The sequence below is a fragment of the Myxocyprinus asiaticus genome, chromosome 2, assembly GCF_019703515.2.
Source record: "Myxocyprinus asiaticus isolate MX2 ecotype Aquarium Trade chromosome 2, UBuf_Myxa_2, whole genome shotgun sequence".
NCBI lineage: Eukaryota > Metazoa > Chordata > Actinopteri > Cypriniformes > Catostomidae > Myxocyprinus > Myxocyprinus asiaticus.
The window spans coordinates 5527178-5548025 of NC_059345.1; the positions used below are offsets into that span (position 1 = coordinate 5527178).

A 20848-nucleotide genomic window follows, 5' to 3' on the forward strand; every position below is an offset into this window, starting at 1 on the left:
TTTTCTAAGTCAGCTGTGTGGTTCTTTTACCAGCCATTTCAATGAATCATTTCAAAACTCTTATTCAATGATTCTGCTGCATCAACTTAAAAATTGTCACGGAAGTCTCTGTTTGCCATTTTCCATATGTTAGAATAGTTAAGTAAAGAAAAAGAAAATATGTAGGTACATTTTGCTGTATATTACCAAGTATTGATATATTGGTGCATATAAATGAAAACAATTAAATATCTTTTTCCTTGTGTTCATTTAGAGAAAAACAATGTTTGCTTATTTGCTTAATTAGATTTGGACTTTTTGCATTAAATATTTTGAATCTAATCAGAAACAATGTTTGAAATGATGGCTCCTCTGATTGGAAAAAAAAATAAAAAATACATAAATATAGAGATATCCTGTATATTGAATATCGCCAAAAGGCTGAGAAATATTCTCTGAGAGATGTAATTTGTGTTTTAGCTACATCTCCCAACTTTACTAGTAGCTATTAATGATAATAATGTTATAATGTAAATCATTTTGATCATTACCTGGCCCACAGGCCTGCTGGAGAGAAAATATCTTGTGAAAAAGAGCTCTGATACAGATACAGACACACTAGATGTCCTCCTGTAAAGAAGGCCACCATCACGCAGAGAGCATTGAACCCCAAATGGCTGATGGGAAAATGGCAGGCCCACCAGGTGCAAACAATGATGAAGAGCAGGAAGTAGAAGGCCGAGAAGGCAGAAGGTAGTGTGATTCCTGGAAAGAAAAAGACATGAAATTGAAGTCAATTCACACATTAAAAATGAGACCCTAAATTACCGGTATATAAATGCAAGCGATAGATGCTGAATTCTATGCAAACTCAACTTCCCTCCTTTTTCTACTATGTGTCCAAGCACTGATGTGGTACTATAAGCAGGGGCGGTGGCAATGTTCAAGCTTCATAAAATTTGGTACACATGACCAGTAGGCCAATATAAGTTTATGTATCAAATTTAATAAAATTTCCATGCTAGGGGGTGCTATAACTAAAAAAAACAATGTCCTCAAATCTACTCAACTGTGTGTTAATTTACAATCAAAACAACTATTCCCACAAGCAAGCAACAGCAAGATCTATTCTTTCAAATATGGTAATGTTGGTCATTTTATGGCCACAAATGTGCTTGGAACCTGATGATTTTCATTTGTGGGCATATTTATGTTGAATCAGGTGTGTGTTTCTCTTACCAGCCAGTGCCAGTAGTGTGATGGCCAGGATGCGGCCCATATTCCTGAGGAAGTGTTGTGCTGTCGCGCGCAGACGGGCAGCTAACTGTGCCGCCCCACTGCTGGAGTAAAGACCACCTTCCTCATCCTCAGTCTCGCTGCATGACATAATTCCCTCCTCTTCATCTTCATCCTCATCTTCTGATACATCCTCCTACAAAAGCAGGAAGAAGAGGATAGAGAAATGAGAAAAAGATTATTTTGGGGATGAAAAAATAAAACATGCACAGACCACATAAGAACATGTAACTTTTTGATCCAAAATCCTCTACACATTCATAAGAAGACCAGCATGGTAGATAACCAGAATACATTTTGTTTTGGTGACCCCACCAGGCTTCTAAACTAGCTAAACAAGCGAGATTTCCTTGGTTAACCAGCTTCATCAGAAAGACCGTACTGCTTGACCAGCTTCACCAGTTGGCTATTCTCAAACAGCACCTAGTCTAGTACCAAACCAGCATAAACCAGTTGAAATTAATGCTGTTCTAAGCATTTTTAGCAGGCCAGGTCGACAGGTAGGTCTTCACACACAAGTCTCAGGATCACATTCATATAATCTTTGACAATCATAAACGTAAACAGGTTTTGCAAGTACTTGCATTGATTTATTGAACACATACTAAAAATCAGTACTGTCTCTTTAAGAAAACCGGCATTTCATTAAAGAGTGTCTGTAGATTCAAGTTCTACAACTTCACCCTCAAAAGACCTAGTTAAAGAACATAAGGTAATACTAGTTAAAGAACTTAAGGTAATACTAGGTAAAGAACTTAAGGTAATACTAGTTAAAGAACATAAGGTAATACTAGTTAAAGAACTTAAGGTAATACTAGGTAAAGAAGATAAGGTAATACTAGTTGGGTAATACTAGTTAAAGAACATAAGGTAATACTAGGTAAAGAACTTAAGGTAATACTAGTTAGGTAATACTAGTTCAAGAACATAAGGTAATACTAATTAAAGAACATAAGGTAATACTAGGTAAAGAAGATAAGGTAATACTAGTTAATGAACATAAGGTAATACTAGTTAAAGAACATAAGGTAATACTAGGTAAAGAAGATAAGGTAATACTAGTTAAATAACTTAAGGTAATACTAGTTAAAGAACTTAAGGTAATACTAGGTAAAGAAGATAAGGTAATACTAGTTAAAGAACTTAAGGTAATACTAGGTAAAGAACATAAGGTAATACTAGTTAGGTAATACTAGTTCAAGAACATAAGGTAATACTAATTAAAGAACATAAGGTAATACTAGTTAAAGAACATAAGGTAATACTAATTAAAGAACATAAGGTAATACTAGTTAAAGAACTTAAGGTAATACTAGTTAAAGAACTTAAGGTAATACTAGGTAAAGAAGATAAGGTAATACTAGTTAAAGAACATAAGGTAATACTAGTTAAAGAACATAAGGTAATACTAGGTAAAGAAGATAAGGCAATACTAGTTAATGAACATAAGGTAATACTAGTTAAAGAACTTAAGGTAATACTAGGTAAAGAAGATAAGGTAATATTAGTTAAATAACTTAAGGTAATACTAGTTAAAGAACTTAAGGTAATACTAGGTAAAGAAGATAAGGTAATATTAGTTAAAGAACTTAAGGTAGTACTAGTTAAAGAACTTAAGGTAGTAATAGTTAAAGAACTTAAGGTAATACTAGTTAAAGTACATAAGGTAATTCTAGTTAAAGAACTTAAGGTAATACTAGGTAAAGAAGATAAGGTAATACTAGTTAAGGAACTTAAGGTAATACTAGTTAAAGAACTTAAGGTAATACTAGTTAAAGAACATAAGGTAATACTAGTTAAAGAACTTAAGGTAGTACTAGTTAAAGAACATAAGGTAATACTAGTTAAAATATTATAAAAAGTAATAAAAATAAATTCTACAATAATTGCATTTTTAATAAATAAAACTACTATTAAAATAAAAATGTACTATAAAAATTTCCAACTGGGACTCCATAAAAGAGAAGGGTTAGGGTTAGGATTAATGCAGAACCAGTATGAATTGTCAGATTGGATTTCACATGTTTTTTATTCCGTCAACCGTCATACTTTGTTGTGACAAAGACATATTTTAAATGTCATTGCATTTGCCACTCTTTCCCATTTTTTGCACTGTTGTCTGCAAAGAATGTGTTTAGATATGGATTCTGGCCAAATTAAAAACAATAATCAATGGTGAAACCATTGTTAGAGTCTTACGCCTGGTGAACATGTGCAAGTTTGCGTTGTTACTATAACAACCAATGAGGACGTGCAAGCAAAAACAACCGCAGTGTGAACAGAACAAAATCTGATTTGGCCACAGATAACTTTTGAACATACAATCTACAAAAAATCTGATTTCAGAACAAATTTCCCTGCAGTGTGAACAAAGACTTAGTGTCTGTGATCTAAACCAAAGTGTGGGAAAAACAAGACTAAAAGGTTTGCTAGAACTGTAAAAACATGACTTTATTTGAGTGAGTGAGATAAAGAAAATGAAATAGGTGTTTTAAAAGTAAGATAAGATATGTGATCAAAACTGCATTAGGTGAATTAGTTTATTTTCAGGCATTAAAGATGCACGCACAATTGCACACGTGTGTGTATGTGTGTTTCTTGGCTCCTGAGGAGTCATTGTAATCATAGTTGCACAGGCCTGCAAACAGACAGACATGTTTGCACCATGAGATGTTTTAGGCTAAACCTGAAACACATGAGACTGGTGACCTTGTGGTGTGCGCCTAAGAATTTTTTTTACAGATACTGTTCAATTCAACATTGCAATGGCTTTTTTTTTTTTTTTTTTTTTTTTTCAACTACTTTGGATTATTTCATGTATTTAACATTATATTTCAAACATCCACCTGTTCTACTTGGACCTCTGCTAAAAGAAACTTTTGGCAAAACAGGCAAGTTTTTTGTGTTGTTATTTTTGTTTTGGCTTAAGGTCTCAAAACAGCAAGTTCCAATCTTATTGGCTGGCTTCATGCAATTTCCAGGAGTTCATCAGGAAACATATAAAACCTTCCCAGACAGCAATAATGAGAACTTTTGAGTAAGAAATAGTTGCTGTTTTTGAGGTTTCACTTTCACAGATATTCCTAGTTTTGTTTACGTTAAGTGTCCACTTGTGTGAGGTAAGCAGAGGTGAGAAGGCGTTTTCAAATTCACCTCTAGGGAGCTGAGGGAAACGCTTGCATGGAGGATTGTGGAATTGACAGTGAGCAAGTGTTGAGATCACTTGAGAGCATCAAAAAATTGAGAAATGTTTAACTTTATACAAACGAGGAGTAAAAATGCCAGGTGGCAACCAAACACTCTGAGCTGAGTGCAATGATGTCTATCATAAAAAAAGACTTCAACTGAAGATTGCACGTATTCAAAAAAAGTCCTTGTTTGTGCAGGTGAGGAGATGTAGTTCGTCCGTTTCGATAGGAAGAGAGCGGAGATTCGCTAACTGAATACTCGGCAGCGCTGTTCGACATCCGTGCTGATGGAGTTTGACCAGTGCACTGGCTCGTCTCCCTCGCTTGCGTCTCCTGAACAGCAGAGCTGCGCCTCCAACTAAAATGTCTAGCAAAACGTCTGAATATTCGAAAACCGGGAAAAGATTGTCTGGTACATGCTGTCGAATGTTCAGCAGTTCGTCTCTGTTAAAACTAACTGGAAAAAGATTACTAAACGCAGGACAAACAAACAAAAACAACAAAAGAACTGAGAAGCTCCACACCGAGGCAGCCATCCGCGGCGCCATCATGATGATTATATTAATTACGGAAACAGTGTGGGTAAAAATACTGATTTTCAGATGCATCGCGATCTTCCTTTGAACGATCTCGATATCGATTCTAAAATCACAAGACCGATCTTTTACTCTATGTACAACTCTCTACATCAACGAGAAAATCATTTGCATTTGCAAATAAATTTCGCGCTATACGATTAAAATGTATATTTGTCAAATGGCTGGTAAATGTTCAGATTTCACTCATCAGTAATTGTGTAATATAGTGGTGGAGTATTCCTCAGCGAGATCCTTTCACTGCGTGTTGAGAGTAAAAGTTGTTCCATGTAATGCATGTCCAAAGACGAGATCCACGCAACCCATTTGTCATTGAATAATGTCTCTTTTAATACCCTTTCTGTTCTTTACAGTCAGTTGTTGATAAAAAACAAAAAATCTTTTTATTATTTTAATCATGCATTGCACGGATAAAGTAATTCGAGTCCTCTTTTGTTAACATGCACTCATCTACAGATGCTCGTTACAGAAATGCCGGTTTTCTTAAAGAGACAGTACTGGTTTTTAGTATGCGATTAGACAATAAACATGTTAACAAATATAATATATGCAATATAATATCATATTTCTTGACTGAATGCATGGATTTGTTTTTAAAATGCTCAAATGTGACAAAAATGATAAAAAACAAATAACATATAATTAGTAAAATTAGAATGTAATGTACCTAGTTAGAAGGTCCCTTATATAATTAACAGCATTAGCTGGGACGGAATTTCTTTCATATGTACTGAAATATACCAATATGAATCGATATCGAATCGAAAATGGAATCGAATCAAATCGAGAGCTTGTGAATCAGAATCGAGTTGAATCGGGAAATCTATATTAATAACCAGCCCTAGTAGCAAGTAAACAAGATATTGATTCAGATTTCAGATTTATACCCCCCTAAACTTCACATAAAAAGTGAATTGTGGTTGTCACTTTGCATGTCGGTCAGACAACTTCAACCTGTCTAAGAGGGTGGTTCTTGGCCAGAACAAGCTGCGATGTGGACCAGACTTTATGCTAATTGTGAGATGTCTGGCTATATGAGACTAACATTGCCCTGACTTTGTAGTCTATCTGCTCCTTGCAGTGACCTCTTGAATAGGTCCTATAGGACCTGGGAGGAAGAGTGTTAGACTCTCTCAAGAGCTCAAGAGGGTAAGATTCCTCCAGTCTGGCTCTAGACTCTTCCAGGACTTTTATCCCAGTGTACTATGAGTGTTCAGCATGGTCAGAGTCCTCCCTCATTCCACAGCCTCATGTCACTCTATTAACACCCAAACACTGAGCCTCAATAAAGCATCAGCTGCCCATCCTTAACCCTTCTTCATTTAGAAGTGAGGGATCCTTGTGAAGAATCTTCAGAACAATCCTGGTTTGCACAGCCAAAGATTTGACTCTCAGCATAAAGTCTAGTCCACACTGCAGCTTACTAAGAACTGCCCACTTAGACAGGAAGAGAAACTGTATTTTCTTTAGCTAAAATCGCTCTGTGCTTATAGAAATTCGAAACACTGCCCCCAGTGGCCAAAGCTGGTGAAATGTTCACAGAGGGGCGCCAAAAGTGAGTTGTAAAGCGGGTTGTTTTCAGCTGTACAGGAAGTAATACAGTGAAGAGGAATGCACATTTAATCAAATGAACCACCCCAATCCAACCCCCAAACCTAAACCTAAACTGGAGTAAAAACGTAGCATTTACACCGATCCTAGGGTACTGGAACTTTCGGAAAAACTTGCCGATTTACAGTGTGATTATGTCATTTCATTTATACATGCCGTTTAGTGGTGGGTTTATCTTACATAACACACAATGAGCGTATTTACATGCACAGCAATATGCTGATAATTCAAAACAGTTGGCTTATTCTAGAAAACTGACACCGTTTACATGAGAAAACGCAAACAGGCATGTGCAAAACATTTGGATGAGCCGCTAAGAATGCCTGTAAAGATGTATACATGCAATGCGAAATTGGGGTAATGGGCAAAAATCTACATGTGCCAAACAATGAAAATATTAGTAGAATTTCTGTTGGTCGAATAGTAGTCATAGTAGTCATTTTGGTGGACAAATGATTCCCGGAAGTTGTATAAAAGCCAGACTTTTCCTTCTCTTTCTTTTCACTTTTGCCTTTCAGAGTGTTCGTGCACCTTATTGCTTTTCTACATGATAAATCTCTGAATGTTGCGACCATCTTCAAGAGATGACTTTCTTTCTTAAGTTTCATAACTGTCTTCATAAGAGATCCAGTTTGTGTGGTTTAAATCGAACAGTATAACAATTTGCATTTGTAATTGCACTGCAAATTTTCTGGTTGCATCAGATTACCAGTACGCAGCAACTATATTCAAATTATTGCAAAGTAATGTGTAATGTGGCCGCATGGTGGTTTGCCTTTGTCATAGCTTTTCTCTTCCCTGTGATGCAGTAAAACAGCGAGTACACAGACATGTATAAAACACAGTCTCCTTGATGCCATCTGATCTGCATCAGACTTCACATGCAGCAGCAGCCACAACAAAGCCTACTCTCACAGTCCCTTACTAGAGGCCAGTACTCTGGAATGCATTGCTTTAATATTGCAATTATGTGGTTACAACACAAAGCCTCTGCTCTTTCCAAAGCAGGTGGTTGCTGGCTGGCTAAAATGTACCACACACCAACGCCTGGCATAAAAATCTTGTTACACAGTGTGCAGAAGTCTTGTGGAAATGAGAATTATTTCTCTACTGCTCTAAGATGATACTTGTAGGACAGGGAAGACCAACAGAGGTTAAAAATATAGGGCTGGATGTTGGTCTTGGTTGGCGCCTGTCTGCTGTTTGAATTGTAAGACATTCCCCATCAAGCCCAGTCAACACACGTACTGTCTAGTAACTAACTACTACTCTTGACCAGGGCTGGATTGTGGACCAGGCAAGAGGGGCCTCAGACTGTCAGGGGCCTCCAAAGCCTCAGGTTGCAGTACCCGAACATCAGGGCCCTCGTCACATACAGAGTGAGCTGAACACTATTTTCTGTTGTCTAATGTTAGCCTCCCAAAACACGTCTTCAAATGTATTTATTTTCATTATTGCCCTTGTCACAAAGTAGGAGGGGTCTATGGGGAATTGTTTTGTTGTTGTGAAATACATTGTCACATGCTACTGTTTATCACCATGTTTTTTATATATTTTGAAGATTTCAGTTATATAATTAGGCTGCTTTTTAGTTTTTTAGTTCTATTTATACCATTTATACGATATCACTACGATCCTTTTTGCTTGAGATCATTGCTGCTCTGATTAAGTATATAATCTTTTTATATAATTCATGAAATTTAATATACAGTATACTTTACTTTTAATATATAATAATTGAATATATACATTTAAAATAATAAATAATAAATTATTTCATCCTTTTTGTGCCAGATAAATGTTGCCCTAATTAAGTACGTATTCAACTTATGAAATACTTTATTTTTAATATATAATAATTTTTTCTATAAATGTAATATAATAAATGATTAATTATTATTTAATAAATTTTGTGCCAGATAAATCCATCTCTGATTAAGTATATAATATTTTTATATTATTTATGAAATGTAATATACAGTATACTTTATTTTTAATATATAATGTTTTATATAAATGTAATAAAAATAAACAATTAATAATTATTTCATCCTTTTTGTGCCAGATAAATACTGCGCTGGTTAAGTATGTAATCTTTTTATATAATTTAGGAAATGTTATGTATATTATACTTTATTTTTAATATACTGTATAATAATTTATTATAATTAATAATGTATTAACTATATTATTCATATTTTATTAAATTATTTTATAGTATAATATATACATTTTAATTACATTTAATATATGCATTAATATATAATGCATGAACATCATGTCAGAATTACTGTAATTACAAATTATTAACCCTTGTGCTGTGTTTGTTTTGTGCTAACATATTTTGTGTTCCTGGTCAAAAATGACCGGCCCACTAAAATTGTTTATTAATCTCTCATATTGCATATATTATCACAAGATATTGCATTAGATCTTTTTATCAACTTCTTTTTAGTAATTATGACTAAAGAGTATTTACTCCTTTCTTGAACATATTTTATATATCGTTGGAAAGGTCTCAATTTGTAAAATGCAATGAGAAAATGTGCTTCATTCAGAGGCAAAACTGCAGTGAGTTTTAGTGTATGAAATGCCCACAGACACACATAAATATAATAAACAGGAGTGTCTTTTTGTCACCTTTTTCCTTATTACTTCGTGAAACATACATATAACATAGAAAATGACATATTGTAACTTACAGCAGACTATCCCGATTCAAACGAGCCCAAATACAACATAATATGACGAGTAGATCTTGAAATATTCCTTAAAGACTGTACATGGAAAGATGATGCGCAAGAGGGCGCTCAACACACAATGTGTATGAGTGTGTGTGTGTGTGTGTGTGTGCACATGTCTGAGGACTTGGACCACACACGTCTGAGGACCACATATGTGCTCATCTAAAGGACTGGGATGCTCCTGAACACTTAATATTTCTGCATTTTGTAGTCTAATCCATTCATTTCCAAAGTGTAACAAAGTGAACACATGTGAACAAAGTCAAGGAATTTTATTCAATGCAGCTTGTAACTTGTATTGTAGCTAACAGCTTCACTGTAGTTTAACACTACTTTTTTCTTTTAAATTATGAGTAGCTCATGGCTCAGCAAGCCACAGTTTCAAAATAGTTTTCCAGACACTGGTATAGTCTCACTGCTATGTTTTACTCACTCATTTGCATTAACTGAAAGGTAAATAGAGATCAATTTACAGCTATCCAAGAAGAATATTTATATAAGTGTCACACAGTATATATCTTTAGAAGTGTTGAAACTGTATCTATTGTTAGCCAGTTCCAGTAAAGTGGACACACATGCCTTGTTAAGCACTTGGGCCTCTCTTGCTAATTGATCTAATAAAGGTTCTACTATATTTCTGTGCTGACACATAGCGGGCCAGTCAGTGTTTGTTGATGGTGTTGCCTTGACAACAGCAACAGGAAGTTGTCGGGTGCTGGGTCGCTGTACAGTGCTGAAATGGTGCAAAGAGTCAAATGGAAGAACAGAACTATGAGTGCAGGAATCTTATAAAACATCACAGGGTGCAGAACGAGGAGCAGCAGAAACTTTCAAAACACGAAAACAGCAAAAAGGAAAGAGTTGAATGGGGGGAAATTCTGTCATCATTTACACAACCTCATGATGTCCCAAACCCATATGACTTTGCTCTTCACTGTTAACCTTTGTTGTAGTTTATAGTGTAAAAAACTGTAAAATACCCAGTAAATTACTCTACTATTATCGTCATCATCATCATCATCATCCTATGGAAAAAAAGATGCAATGAAAGTGAATGGTGACAGAGTCTAACATTCTGCCTAACATCTCCTTTTGTGTTCCATGGAAGAAAGTAAGTCATATGGTTTGGAATGATATGAGGGTGAGTAAATGACAACAAAATTCAAATTTTTGGATACGAAATTGTTTAGTTTTATTTTCTTTTTTTTAAAATGTAGGTGCCATGTGACTGCGTTTCCACGGCTACAGGCTGTTGACAGCACATTGTTTAAACACTGATATTGCCGTAGTTTCAAACTGCACACGAAAAACACTCATTTAGCTCTGTATGACATAATATTTCCATTTTCAGTCCTATTAAGCACTATTACGCTGACATTTCTGGGGCATAAACAGTCCCTGCTGTGAACTTTCGAGAGGGGCTAGAAAAGCAAAATCGCTCATTCCAAATCTCAGCGCGTACTAAGCTCTAATTACTTTAAATGATCATGTTTTCTGTTCGTGTGCACAAACACAGTCCGTACTGCCAGTAAAGGGGTAAAATTTCGACGCACGGAGTGACAAAACAACATGGCGGCGATCACAGTGGAGTTTGTGTTTGGCTGAAACGCCAACAAAACTACATCTGGTAAGAAATCGAACTCAGTTTTTTCACTGAAACCTGTTTGAGTCAAAAGATTAGAGTCTCCCGTTTCATCAGATATGCATTTTCAAAATTTCAGCGATTAATCGCGAAACGGCACGCTATTAAGCATAATGACCACGTACGTGGACTGTACGCTCAGTTTCAGTTCAAATATCCTATATTCACTGTGCATTATCACATTGAGAATCAATGGATACATCCAAAAACTGGAAAATGTTGCTTTCAGAGACTTTATATGGAGTAAGAAACTATTCTGAGACCAGTGCATACAGACAGCACACTGGAGGTAAGTCATTCACTAAATGGGGAGCAAGGGAGCATCCTATATCTCTCTATGAAACTAAATGCATGCAATCCAAACTTCCTATTTAAAGTTCAGTTTCAGGCTGCAGATGATGTTTGGATCACTCGACATGTTTGGCAGACATGAGACAATGATAATCAGTATATACTGTAGATTCAGAATTTATCATGTATAATTTTATTTTAACATGGTTGGCAATGAATGGATGATGCTGGACATTACTTTTAATCAGAATTAATTATGCTAATTTCTGATGTAATGTCTGCAACATCTCAAAAACATGAATAACCAACTGTCTACATATGTGGACATACATTTTTAGGAAAAATATTTGGTCTAAAAAAAAAAAGAAAATTGCATGTTTCTTAAGGGCTACTAATTACCAAAAGGGGAATGAAAAATGCACACAGCAGTCACGCAGGGGTCTCAGGATAATGTAAAATGCAACAAGTGGGACTTGTTAGTTTTTATGTTGTGTTATGTTGGGATTTAGAGTGTAGAAGAGTGAAGCTAATGGTTAGGTCGAGGTTGGGTACATTATTTCTGAAAATCAGTGTGTATTGCATTTCTCATAAAGCAAATACTGAGGGATAATCAGTATATTGACTGAGGATCTGTAAACTCTCAGCAGTACCATACTTGTGATACAGTACAAAACGATATAAGTATATAAATATATAGTAGTATGCTAATGTGTTTGTTGCTAGCTAGCAACAAGCTGCAAGGTTCAAAAGAGTTATTCCAACAGATCAAGTTTAAGTTAGGTTAATTAAATTCATTAAAGTTTTCACTACACAACGTATTTGAGTAGAGCCTACATTTTAATTTCATATCAAAGAAACAAATTTTCATTGTATTTATTTATTTTTTTCTGCCAATTTGGAATGCCCAATTCCCACTACTTACTAGGTCCTCGTGGTGGCGCGGTTACTCACCTCAATTTGGGTGGTGGAGGACAAGTCTCAGTTGCCTCCGCTTCTGAGACCGTCAATCCGCGCATCTTATCACGTGACTCGTTCTGCATGACACCACGGAGACTCACAGCATGTGGAGGCTCATGCTACTCTCCGCGAGACACGCACATCTTACAACGCGCCCCATTGAGAGCGAGAACCCCTAATCGCGACCACGAGGAGATTACCCCATGTGACTCTAACCTTCCTAGCAACCAGGCCAATTTGGTTGCTTAGGAGACCTGGTTGGAGTCACTCAGCACACCCTGGATTCAAACTCGCAACTCTAGGGGTGGTAGTCAGCGTCAATACTCGCTGAGCTACCCAGGCCCCCAATTTTCATTGTATTTAACCAATGTCCACAACTGAATTATGTTAAACCAAAACTCTGAAGCTCTTATTGTAGTAGCCCGTATACAGGCAACTGTTTTTTATCCGGCAGAATTATATATATATATATATATATATATATATATATATATATAAAAAAAAACTTTTATTTGTTCATGTATGCATGTTTTTTTTTTCTTCATAAAAGCACTGTACTTTGTAACATCTAAAACGAAGAAGCAAAATGGCATGTAATACAATGATGTTGTTGATTAATACTTGCTGTTTTAATGCGCAACCTCATAATCAATTTGCAGGTAATTAAGTCATTAATGTGTGTCCCAATGTTTAGTGGATCAACACCCTTGCTAGTTCCCGAAATCATGTTCACAATATACTGATTCACAACATGGGGAACTAGGGATGAGACAGCCTAGGACCACTTTATCCAGGATTTTTATACCCATAATAAGCTGCTCAAACAAAGTTAACAGAAGATTGCTCAGCTCACCTCATGTATTAGGGTAGACATTTGAGGTATGAGTCCATTGTCCCTCTGCTTTAACAGACGGTTACACAGCATCAGAGTGACCAGTGAGATGATGAAGATGCCGAGGTCTGGAGTCAGGAGCCACACCACACTCCAGGGGTCTTCCAGAGGCAGCCTGCAGGGGCAACATCATATTTAATAGACACATCTGAGCAACGTGCTGTGTTTTGTATAGATCAGACAGTACACACAGTACTTTTGCACATATTCTGGCCAACCTTCTTTTTTTTTCATTGATTTTGTTACAGTAAAAAAACATTTACGCATAGTTAAAAGGATGGCTGACATGAAATTTCAATCATTTTCAGCAGTGTCCTGCAGTGTGGCACTTTATCTAAAACAATTTTTTCTTAATGTGGAACGCTTTACAATACGGTTGTATTTTTTAACATTAGCTCACTTCATTAGATAACATGAACTAACAATGAGCAATACTTTTACAGCACTTAACACATGGTTAATGTTAATTTCTACATATACTAATGCAATATGAATGGAAATGAACCAACAAGGGACAATTGTATTTTTTTATTAATTAACATCATCCAAGATTAATAAATGCTGTAAAATTATATTATTTATCGTTAGTTCCGTAAAACACATCTGTTCCGGGAGCACTTAACCAATCCACACTAACTGCACTTACTATTTAACAATTAAAAAATAAAAAAGTCTTGTCTGTCTTTTTCTTCTATGCTAGTTTCTATACCACTCCAGCCACTTGGTAGTTCATGATACCTAATGCATTTACGAATGTTAACAAATAGAACCTCATTGTAAAGTGCTGCGCTGTAATTATTATACTCTAAGTTTCCATGACCTCATGTTATTTAAGACTCTATTTTATTTGTACTTCTAGCTGAAAAGTTATTAACGCTTTAAGCTCTGAAGATTTCCTGTTTCAGTGACATACCCAAAAGTAAAGGCTTATAACTCTACAAAAAAACTAAATACAAAAAGTGTTTGGTATCATTTTAAAGAACACTTTTCAAAAAAATTAATGATATAGATTATGACAAATTCTGAGACTCTCAGCCTAAGAAACTGCTTAAAAAAAAAAAATCACAAAAAAACATGAGACAAAATTTGACTTTTTTTCTTTCTTTTCTGATGTGACATTATATATCTCAGGGTGTAAACAAGGTAGCTCGGAAAAACTGCTTTTGTTTTGTTCCCAATCATGTCACCTGTAACTAAGTAAAACTGTTGATAAGACAATGCAATCAAAAGTTATAGCATTACAAATCTAATTTATCCTATTCTCCAAAAACGTCTCCAAGTGTCCAAAAAGCCTCTCAAAACAAATCAAACAAACTGTACATAAGAACTAATTACACATGCAAATACAAAAATGACTAAAGGTATAATCTCTCTCCATAGTATGCAGGCGTGAGTAACAAGGTCACATTCAGTTCCATTCTGTGTCATTTGAGCCATCATTAGCCACTTTTCCATCATCGGGCCAAACATTTCTTATCACAAAACCGACCGTTCCGTACGGTTTCTTTTTCCGCTGTGGTGCGGTGAAATCAGGAGAATGTACGCGACAGATCCGTCTGTTGCGACGGCATGAGAGGTAAAAACTGGAGCGAGTGTACTATGGAAGATGATCGCATATTCAGGTTTTTAGGACTGCTTTTTTTCCTGGTTTTACTCTGCTAACAAACAGCAAAGACACAGAGTCGCAAAAGAAAAGTAAGGAGAAAAAGGCGAGTGGTTTACCATCATTTGCTGAGGGCTTGTGTTTGTCACCGCACACAAACATGCAGAAAGGTAAAAGTTCCCAGACTAGCTAAAAAGGACGAAATATTATATAAGTATTATATGAAAATTTTATATGAGAATATATTTATGTATTTTGAGTTTAAATGATCTAGTAACATACTTCCCTGATGGAAAAGGCGTTTAGAAAAATAAATGTAGGCTGCAATACTAGTTTAAATCATCATAATAAAACCAAACGAGTCACCACGAACTAAAGCCATTCCACTGGCACAGTTGAGAACGGTTGAGTACGGTTAGCTAACCGTGCTGAGAATTCTGGTATGAGAACGGTATATAATTGTGCTGTGCCGAACCATGCTCAAGTGGAAAAGCTACTGTAACCGTTCTGTACCATGCTCAGAACCATTCGGCTCAATGGTGATAAAGCGGCTATTGAGTCTTTGTCATGTACTTGGCGCCATCTCCTGGTGGCCATGTGTAATTAGAGTGAACGATCCTCTTTGCCCATATTTGGATGACTTCCACCTTTGATTGCAGTGATCTGAATCCTAATACGATTGGTCTAGTGTTCCATGATGCTGGACAACGTACTACATAATTTCAGATGAAGTCACCTGATCCAGAAAAGCTAACGTGTTTTAGCCAGATAGCACATTATGTGCTTCATGCACATTCTGCTTCGTGTGGACTAACTAATGATCTATGCATCCGATAAGCTGTGTGTGGGCTCGTTTTAAAGATGATCACCTCCTCTATGTACTGGTATGCGATATTTTATGTTCCGTTTAAGCGAAAAGTCAGCATATAAGCAACAGCTGTTAACATGTAACATGAACATCATAGACATATACTTAGCTATTACTTGCTATATTTGTGTCTGTGAGTAAAACAAATAGGCTGGTTGTATTCTACCCTTTGAGAGCTTTCCAATAACATATGACACATGGCTTTGAGATCAGTTTGATGTTTTTACCGATTACAATAAAATGTGCAGTGCAAAATTATTAATAAATTATCAAAATGGAACACTTCTAATTTGTCTGCAAATTTCAAAGCACTTGTTCAGTTTTGGTCATAATGTCTACATGCATTGTAAAGTAGAGCTTCTTGGCTTTCAAACCATACCTATTTTGTGTTGGTCAAGACTGTAGTTATTATTATTTTGATAATTTTTTTCTCTGTGGGCCCATCTGAGCTTAAAGGGTTAAAATGGTGAAAAACTTGAAATAGTGAAGAAATGCTGACTTGTAACCACACCTAAAACACACTTTTCTTTTATACATTTAATTTCAAATTATGCTATTTATATCATGTACATTTTAACCTAAAATCGTCCTATGGGGAAAAAAGTTCTTGGACACGTTATTTGTCATCTATTGAGCTATGGAGTGCTAATTGTTTTGTGCTTTCTCTTTTAAAAAAAATAAAAAATTCATCATGTTTGCAGTGGAATTTTTTAAGTTATGACAATATTCACATTGGTGGGGCCTTTTTCATGATTTTGCCTTGGGCCCTACAAACCCACAATCACAAATATGTCACAAGTCAAGAATTTCGAGAAGTTTTCTTAGGGTTAGTCCATCTGACCTGAACAAAATGTGCCTTTTCATAAAAATGTTGAAATATTGGATTTTTTTTTAAAACTTCACATGCAGGGTCTAATGGGGTCCTCTCTGTTTTCTGTTTTGGGAATTTCTTTTTGTCACTTGACAACATGTTTTGGTGTAAAAACGTTTTTTAAATATTGATAACATATTTTAAAACTAATTTTTTATAGTAGTATCGTTAATAACGATAATAAAAGATTATCCCAGACTAGATATGCCAAAATGTCTTCCAGTTTTTAATGAGACTTACACCACCAAGACATTTTTGACTTAAGTCCCCCAAAAATATCAATATGACTCTGAATTCAGAAATTGAAAACATTGTTGTCATTGTGTATTCAAGTAATTGTTTTGTGTGAATTGCATTTTTTAATGTATTTAAACTCATATGCATTATAAAATATGTCAATGTGTGACCTATTGTTATTTAGCATTGTTCTTCCACTCATGTCTACAATCCAATCAAAACAGATATGCAGCAGCAGGTATGCAGCTTAATGGCTTTTGAAAGTTAGTATATATGGCCTTTCGTTGACCCTGCTGACATGAACATTGTGATAAAGAGGTCAGCGTGACACCTCACTTTTACAGACTCCTCATACATTCACTCATTCCCAACATACCTGGACACTCCAACATGTCTTGATAGAGTCTCCCATGAGCTGCCTACAGAGAGAGAGAGAGAGAGAGAGAGAGAGAGAGAGAGAGAGAGAGAGAGAGAGAGAGGGTTTGTATCCTCAGGGCAAAGTGAGTCACAGTTCTAAGAGCTGGACATTGTCAAGTTGGTCATAAAAGACAGGCCAACCGCAAGTGCCCAAGCAAAGCTACCAGAAACATTTCCGTGAGCCACTAAACTTCACTGTGGTAGAGTCAGCCAAAGGCTGCAAGCACACGCAAAGACTCTGCAGTCAACCTGGCGACTTCTAGAATATGATTGGGATTCGGTAAAGGAGCTCTTGGGATTGGAAAGCAACATAATGTCCAAACCACAAATGTAAATGAAGAGAAACTAATAACTGTGACTCATCAAACAGCTTAGATATCATGTCTAGCGGCTATGAGCTATTTGTCAGTAAGCTTACAGTGATTATGCCAAAAATATTCCTATTGACCTATCTAGGCTTTGGTACAGGTTTAGGACGATGTTTATTTAAAAAGAAGGTTGTTTTAGGATCAACACAAGATGTTTATCCAGGAACACAGTCACCTGTGAATGACTGGCACACAAAGTTTGACAAGGGTGAGAATGACCCCTTTTTCCTTCTCTACGCTCCAACTGTTTTTAAACTCAAGAACGCATCCTATGTAGTGGTTGACCGATAGATCAACCAAGCGGATTAATTGGTCAATATTGGCCATTTTGAGATTATCTGCATCGCCTGATAACTGTTCCTGATTGGCAGATTAACAGAAGTTATTCCACCTGGTGTCAGTCTGAAATCTACCAACAGCCTTGTCAATAGATAAAAAACTATTTCAGTTTTCTATATTTTATCATTTTAGTAACTATTGTCGAAAATAAGTTAATTTCATCGGGGCCTGGGTAGCTCAGTGAGTATTGACGCTGAATGCCACCCCTGGAGTCGTGAGTTCGAATCAAGGGTGTGCTGAGTGACTCCAGCCAGGTCTCCTATGCAACCAAATTGGCCCGGTTGCTAAGGTTGGTAGAGTCACATGGGGTAACCTCCTCGTGGTCGCAATGAGTGGTTCTCGCTCTCAGTGGGGCACGTGGTAAGTTGTGCATGGATCGCGGAGAAGAGTCTCCATGGTGTCATGCACAGCGAACCACGTGATAAGATGCGCGGATTGACTGTCTCAGAATTGGAGAACTGAGACTTGTCTTCCGCCACCTGGATCGAGGCGAGTCACCACGTCACCACAAGTGGGAATTGGGCATGCCAAATTGGGGAGAAAAGGGGATACAAAAAAAACAAAAATGTATAAAATATTTTAAAAAAAGAATAACAATAATAATAATTTCAGCAATTTTGTGTATATCTCTTTTTTTGTCATTAGGTTGTACCATATATACATATATACAAAATTTGTTTTTGTCAATACCGATATCCAGTTATTTAGTACAGCATCTGCCGATACCGATAGTATGACGGTTATGCTTTTTTCTGCTACCTTGTTTTAAATCACTGCTAATTAATTACACGACTTCAAAAGAAATTGAAATTACTTTATTCTCAATGTCTCTACATGTCTTCAATGTTTCAGAGTGACTGGAGCACATTATTAACTCACATTGAACTGAATTCTGAAAAGCATCTGGTCACGCTCACATTAAACTGGTAACAGGATTTTTCATAATTGTTTGACTGAATTCTGAATGATAAAAATCTGTCCTTTTTTCAGCTGAAGCAGCCTCCACTTTAGCTTTAACAAACTCATCTTACTCCTTGCTGTGTCAAGCTTTAAGGTGAGTAATTAAAGGGACAGTTCACCCAGACAGAAAGTCATACACATCTGGGATGGCATGAGGGTGAGTAAATGATGAGAGAATTTTCATTTTTGGGTGAACTATTCCAATAAATTAGTTGTGTGGTTTTTATGGTAGTTCCACCTCGAGAAATTCTAGAAGTGCCTAGCTTGCAAAATGCAACTCTGCTGTCATTGTCACCCAGTTCAATGTAATTGCACACAAGAGACATTTTCTTTTACACACATCATGAGTTGTAGGCAAATTTTCACACCGCCTTTAAACAGGAAATAATCGTCCCCGATCATTGATTGTTTTTAATCAATCAGCTGATGCTTTTCTTGGTGGATACCCATGTTTGGCCGATACGTTGTTGCATCTATAATATATATCTGCATTTTATTGGCCACTGGCCACCCTCTCTAGATACTGGTATCAGCATTGGCCATTGAAAAAACCAATATCAGTTGACCACTGGATAAACACAGGATAACAGTTTACCCATGACTGAATTGACAGCCACTAATCAATGGTCAGGGTAAAACAGACTTACAGTTGTGTCCCAGTGCATCATCGAGGCTGGGGATCGTATAAAGGCAGATCTGAAAACAGATGTGTGCCAAGAGGAAAATCAGACTGGTGCTGAAGAGAGCCTTGATGAAACGTCCAGTGTGTCCTACAGAACAGACAAGAAATATACAGTGAGAAATGTCAAATGTTGGAAGGTCGCACAAAGTGTGAGACAGTTAAACAGATTAGAAATAGAAAGACTTCAACTCTATTGCCTTGCTTTCTACTGCCTGCATAGGCAAACTGAGTTCTCAGGCAGCATCCTAGCTGAAATACAACCTCATAAGTGACTGATTTGGAACACTCTACATAGGCAGCAACTCACATGCACATTTAGTTTCTTTGCATTGGTAACCAATTAATTTTGGGGTTGATTTTAAGATTTTATTAATAACATATAAGGCATTACATGGGTTGGCGGCAGATTATTTAGCAGAACTTTTAAGACCTTATGAAACAGTTAGAGCTCTTAGATCTTCTTGTCGTGAACTGTTGGCTGTTTCAAGGTCCAGATGCAAAACAAAAGTTGATAGAGTGTTTGTAGTGAAGGCCCCACGATTATGAAACAGCCTACCCTGGGATATTAGATGTGCTAAATTTTTGTCTGTTTTTAAGTTTCATTCAAAAACTAATTTGTAATTCCTTGTGTATTCATGAGTTTTATTTGATTTTTTGTAAAGCACTTTGTGCTTGTTTTAATAATTGTGTTTTGATTTTATATTTATATTTACATTTATATAGCGCTTTGTGCTCAATTGCTAAAAGGTGTTATATAAATAAATAAAGTTTTATTAGCCTTCTCTTCACATGCAATGGTGCCTTAGACATTGTCCTAAAGAATATGTTTTGGGAATTAACTTTGTGTTGGGAATGGGTCTACGATACCTTTAAATGCTCTCTAGGTAACAGACAATAAAATATAAAATAGAAAGCAAATAGACACAGAAAATACTTTGATGACAGCTAAACTGCACAACTTGTCAGAAGATATCACACAGATATCATATTGATTCAGTGGTTATATTGCAACGTTTACATTGCAGCCACACAAAGATGGGATTTCTAGGATAATTTTCCAACAGCGTAGCCATGTACGTACAAAGTAAGCACATGTGTGAGTAATAAACTTCTGTGAATATTAGGAAAATGCAATGCAGAGTAATTTGTGTTTTGTAAAGAAGGCCATTTTAGGAGTGGTGATGGCGTAGTGGGCTAAAACACATAACTGGTAATCAGAAGGTTGCTGGTTCGATCCCCACAGCCACCACCATTGTGTCCTTGAGCAAGGCACTTAACTCCAGGTTGCTCCAGGGGGATTGTTACCA

At 36.3% G+C, this 20848-nt stretch overlaps 1 protein-coding gene across 1 annotated transcript in view; it reads right to left on the reverse strand.

Annotated features, from left to right (window-relative positions):
- Positions 1-20848, reverse strand: part of LOC127454009 (piezo-type mechanosensitive ion channel component 1-like) — a 141822-nt gene that overhangs the window by 69265 nt on the left and 51709 nt on the right. The window contains exons 3-7 of the mRNA XM_051720917.1: positions 19507-19629; positions 17152-17194; positions 13158-13311; positions 1219-1411; positions 531-744 (exon numbers count right to left, since the gene is read on the reverse strand). Of these exons, the coding sequence (XP_051576877.1) occupies positions 531-744; positions 1219-1411; positions 13158-13311; positions 17152-17194; positions 19507-19629 (727 nt within the window). The remainder of the gene's footprint in view (positions 1-530; positions 745-1218; positions 1412-13157; positions 13312-17151; positions 17195-19506; positions 19630-20848) is intronic.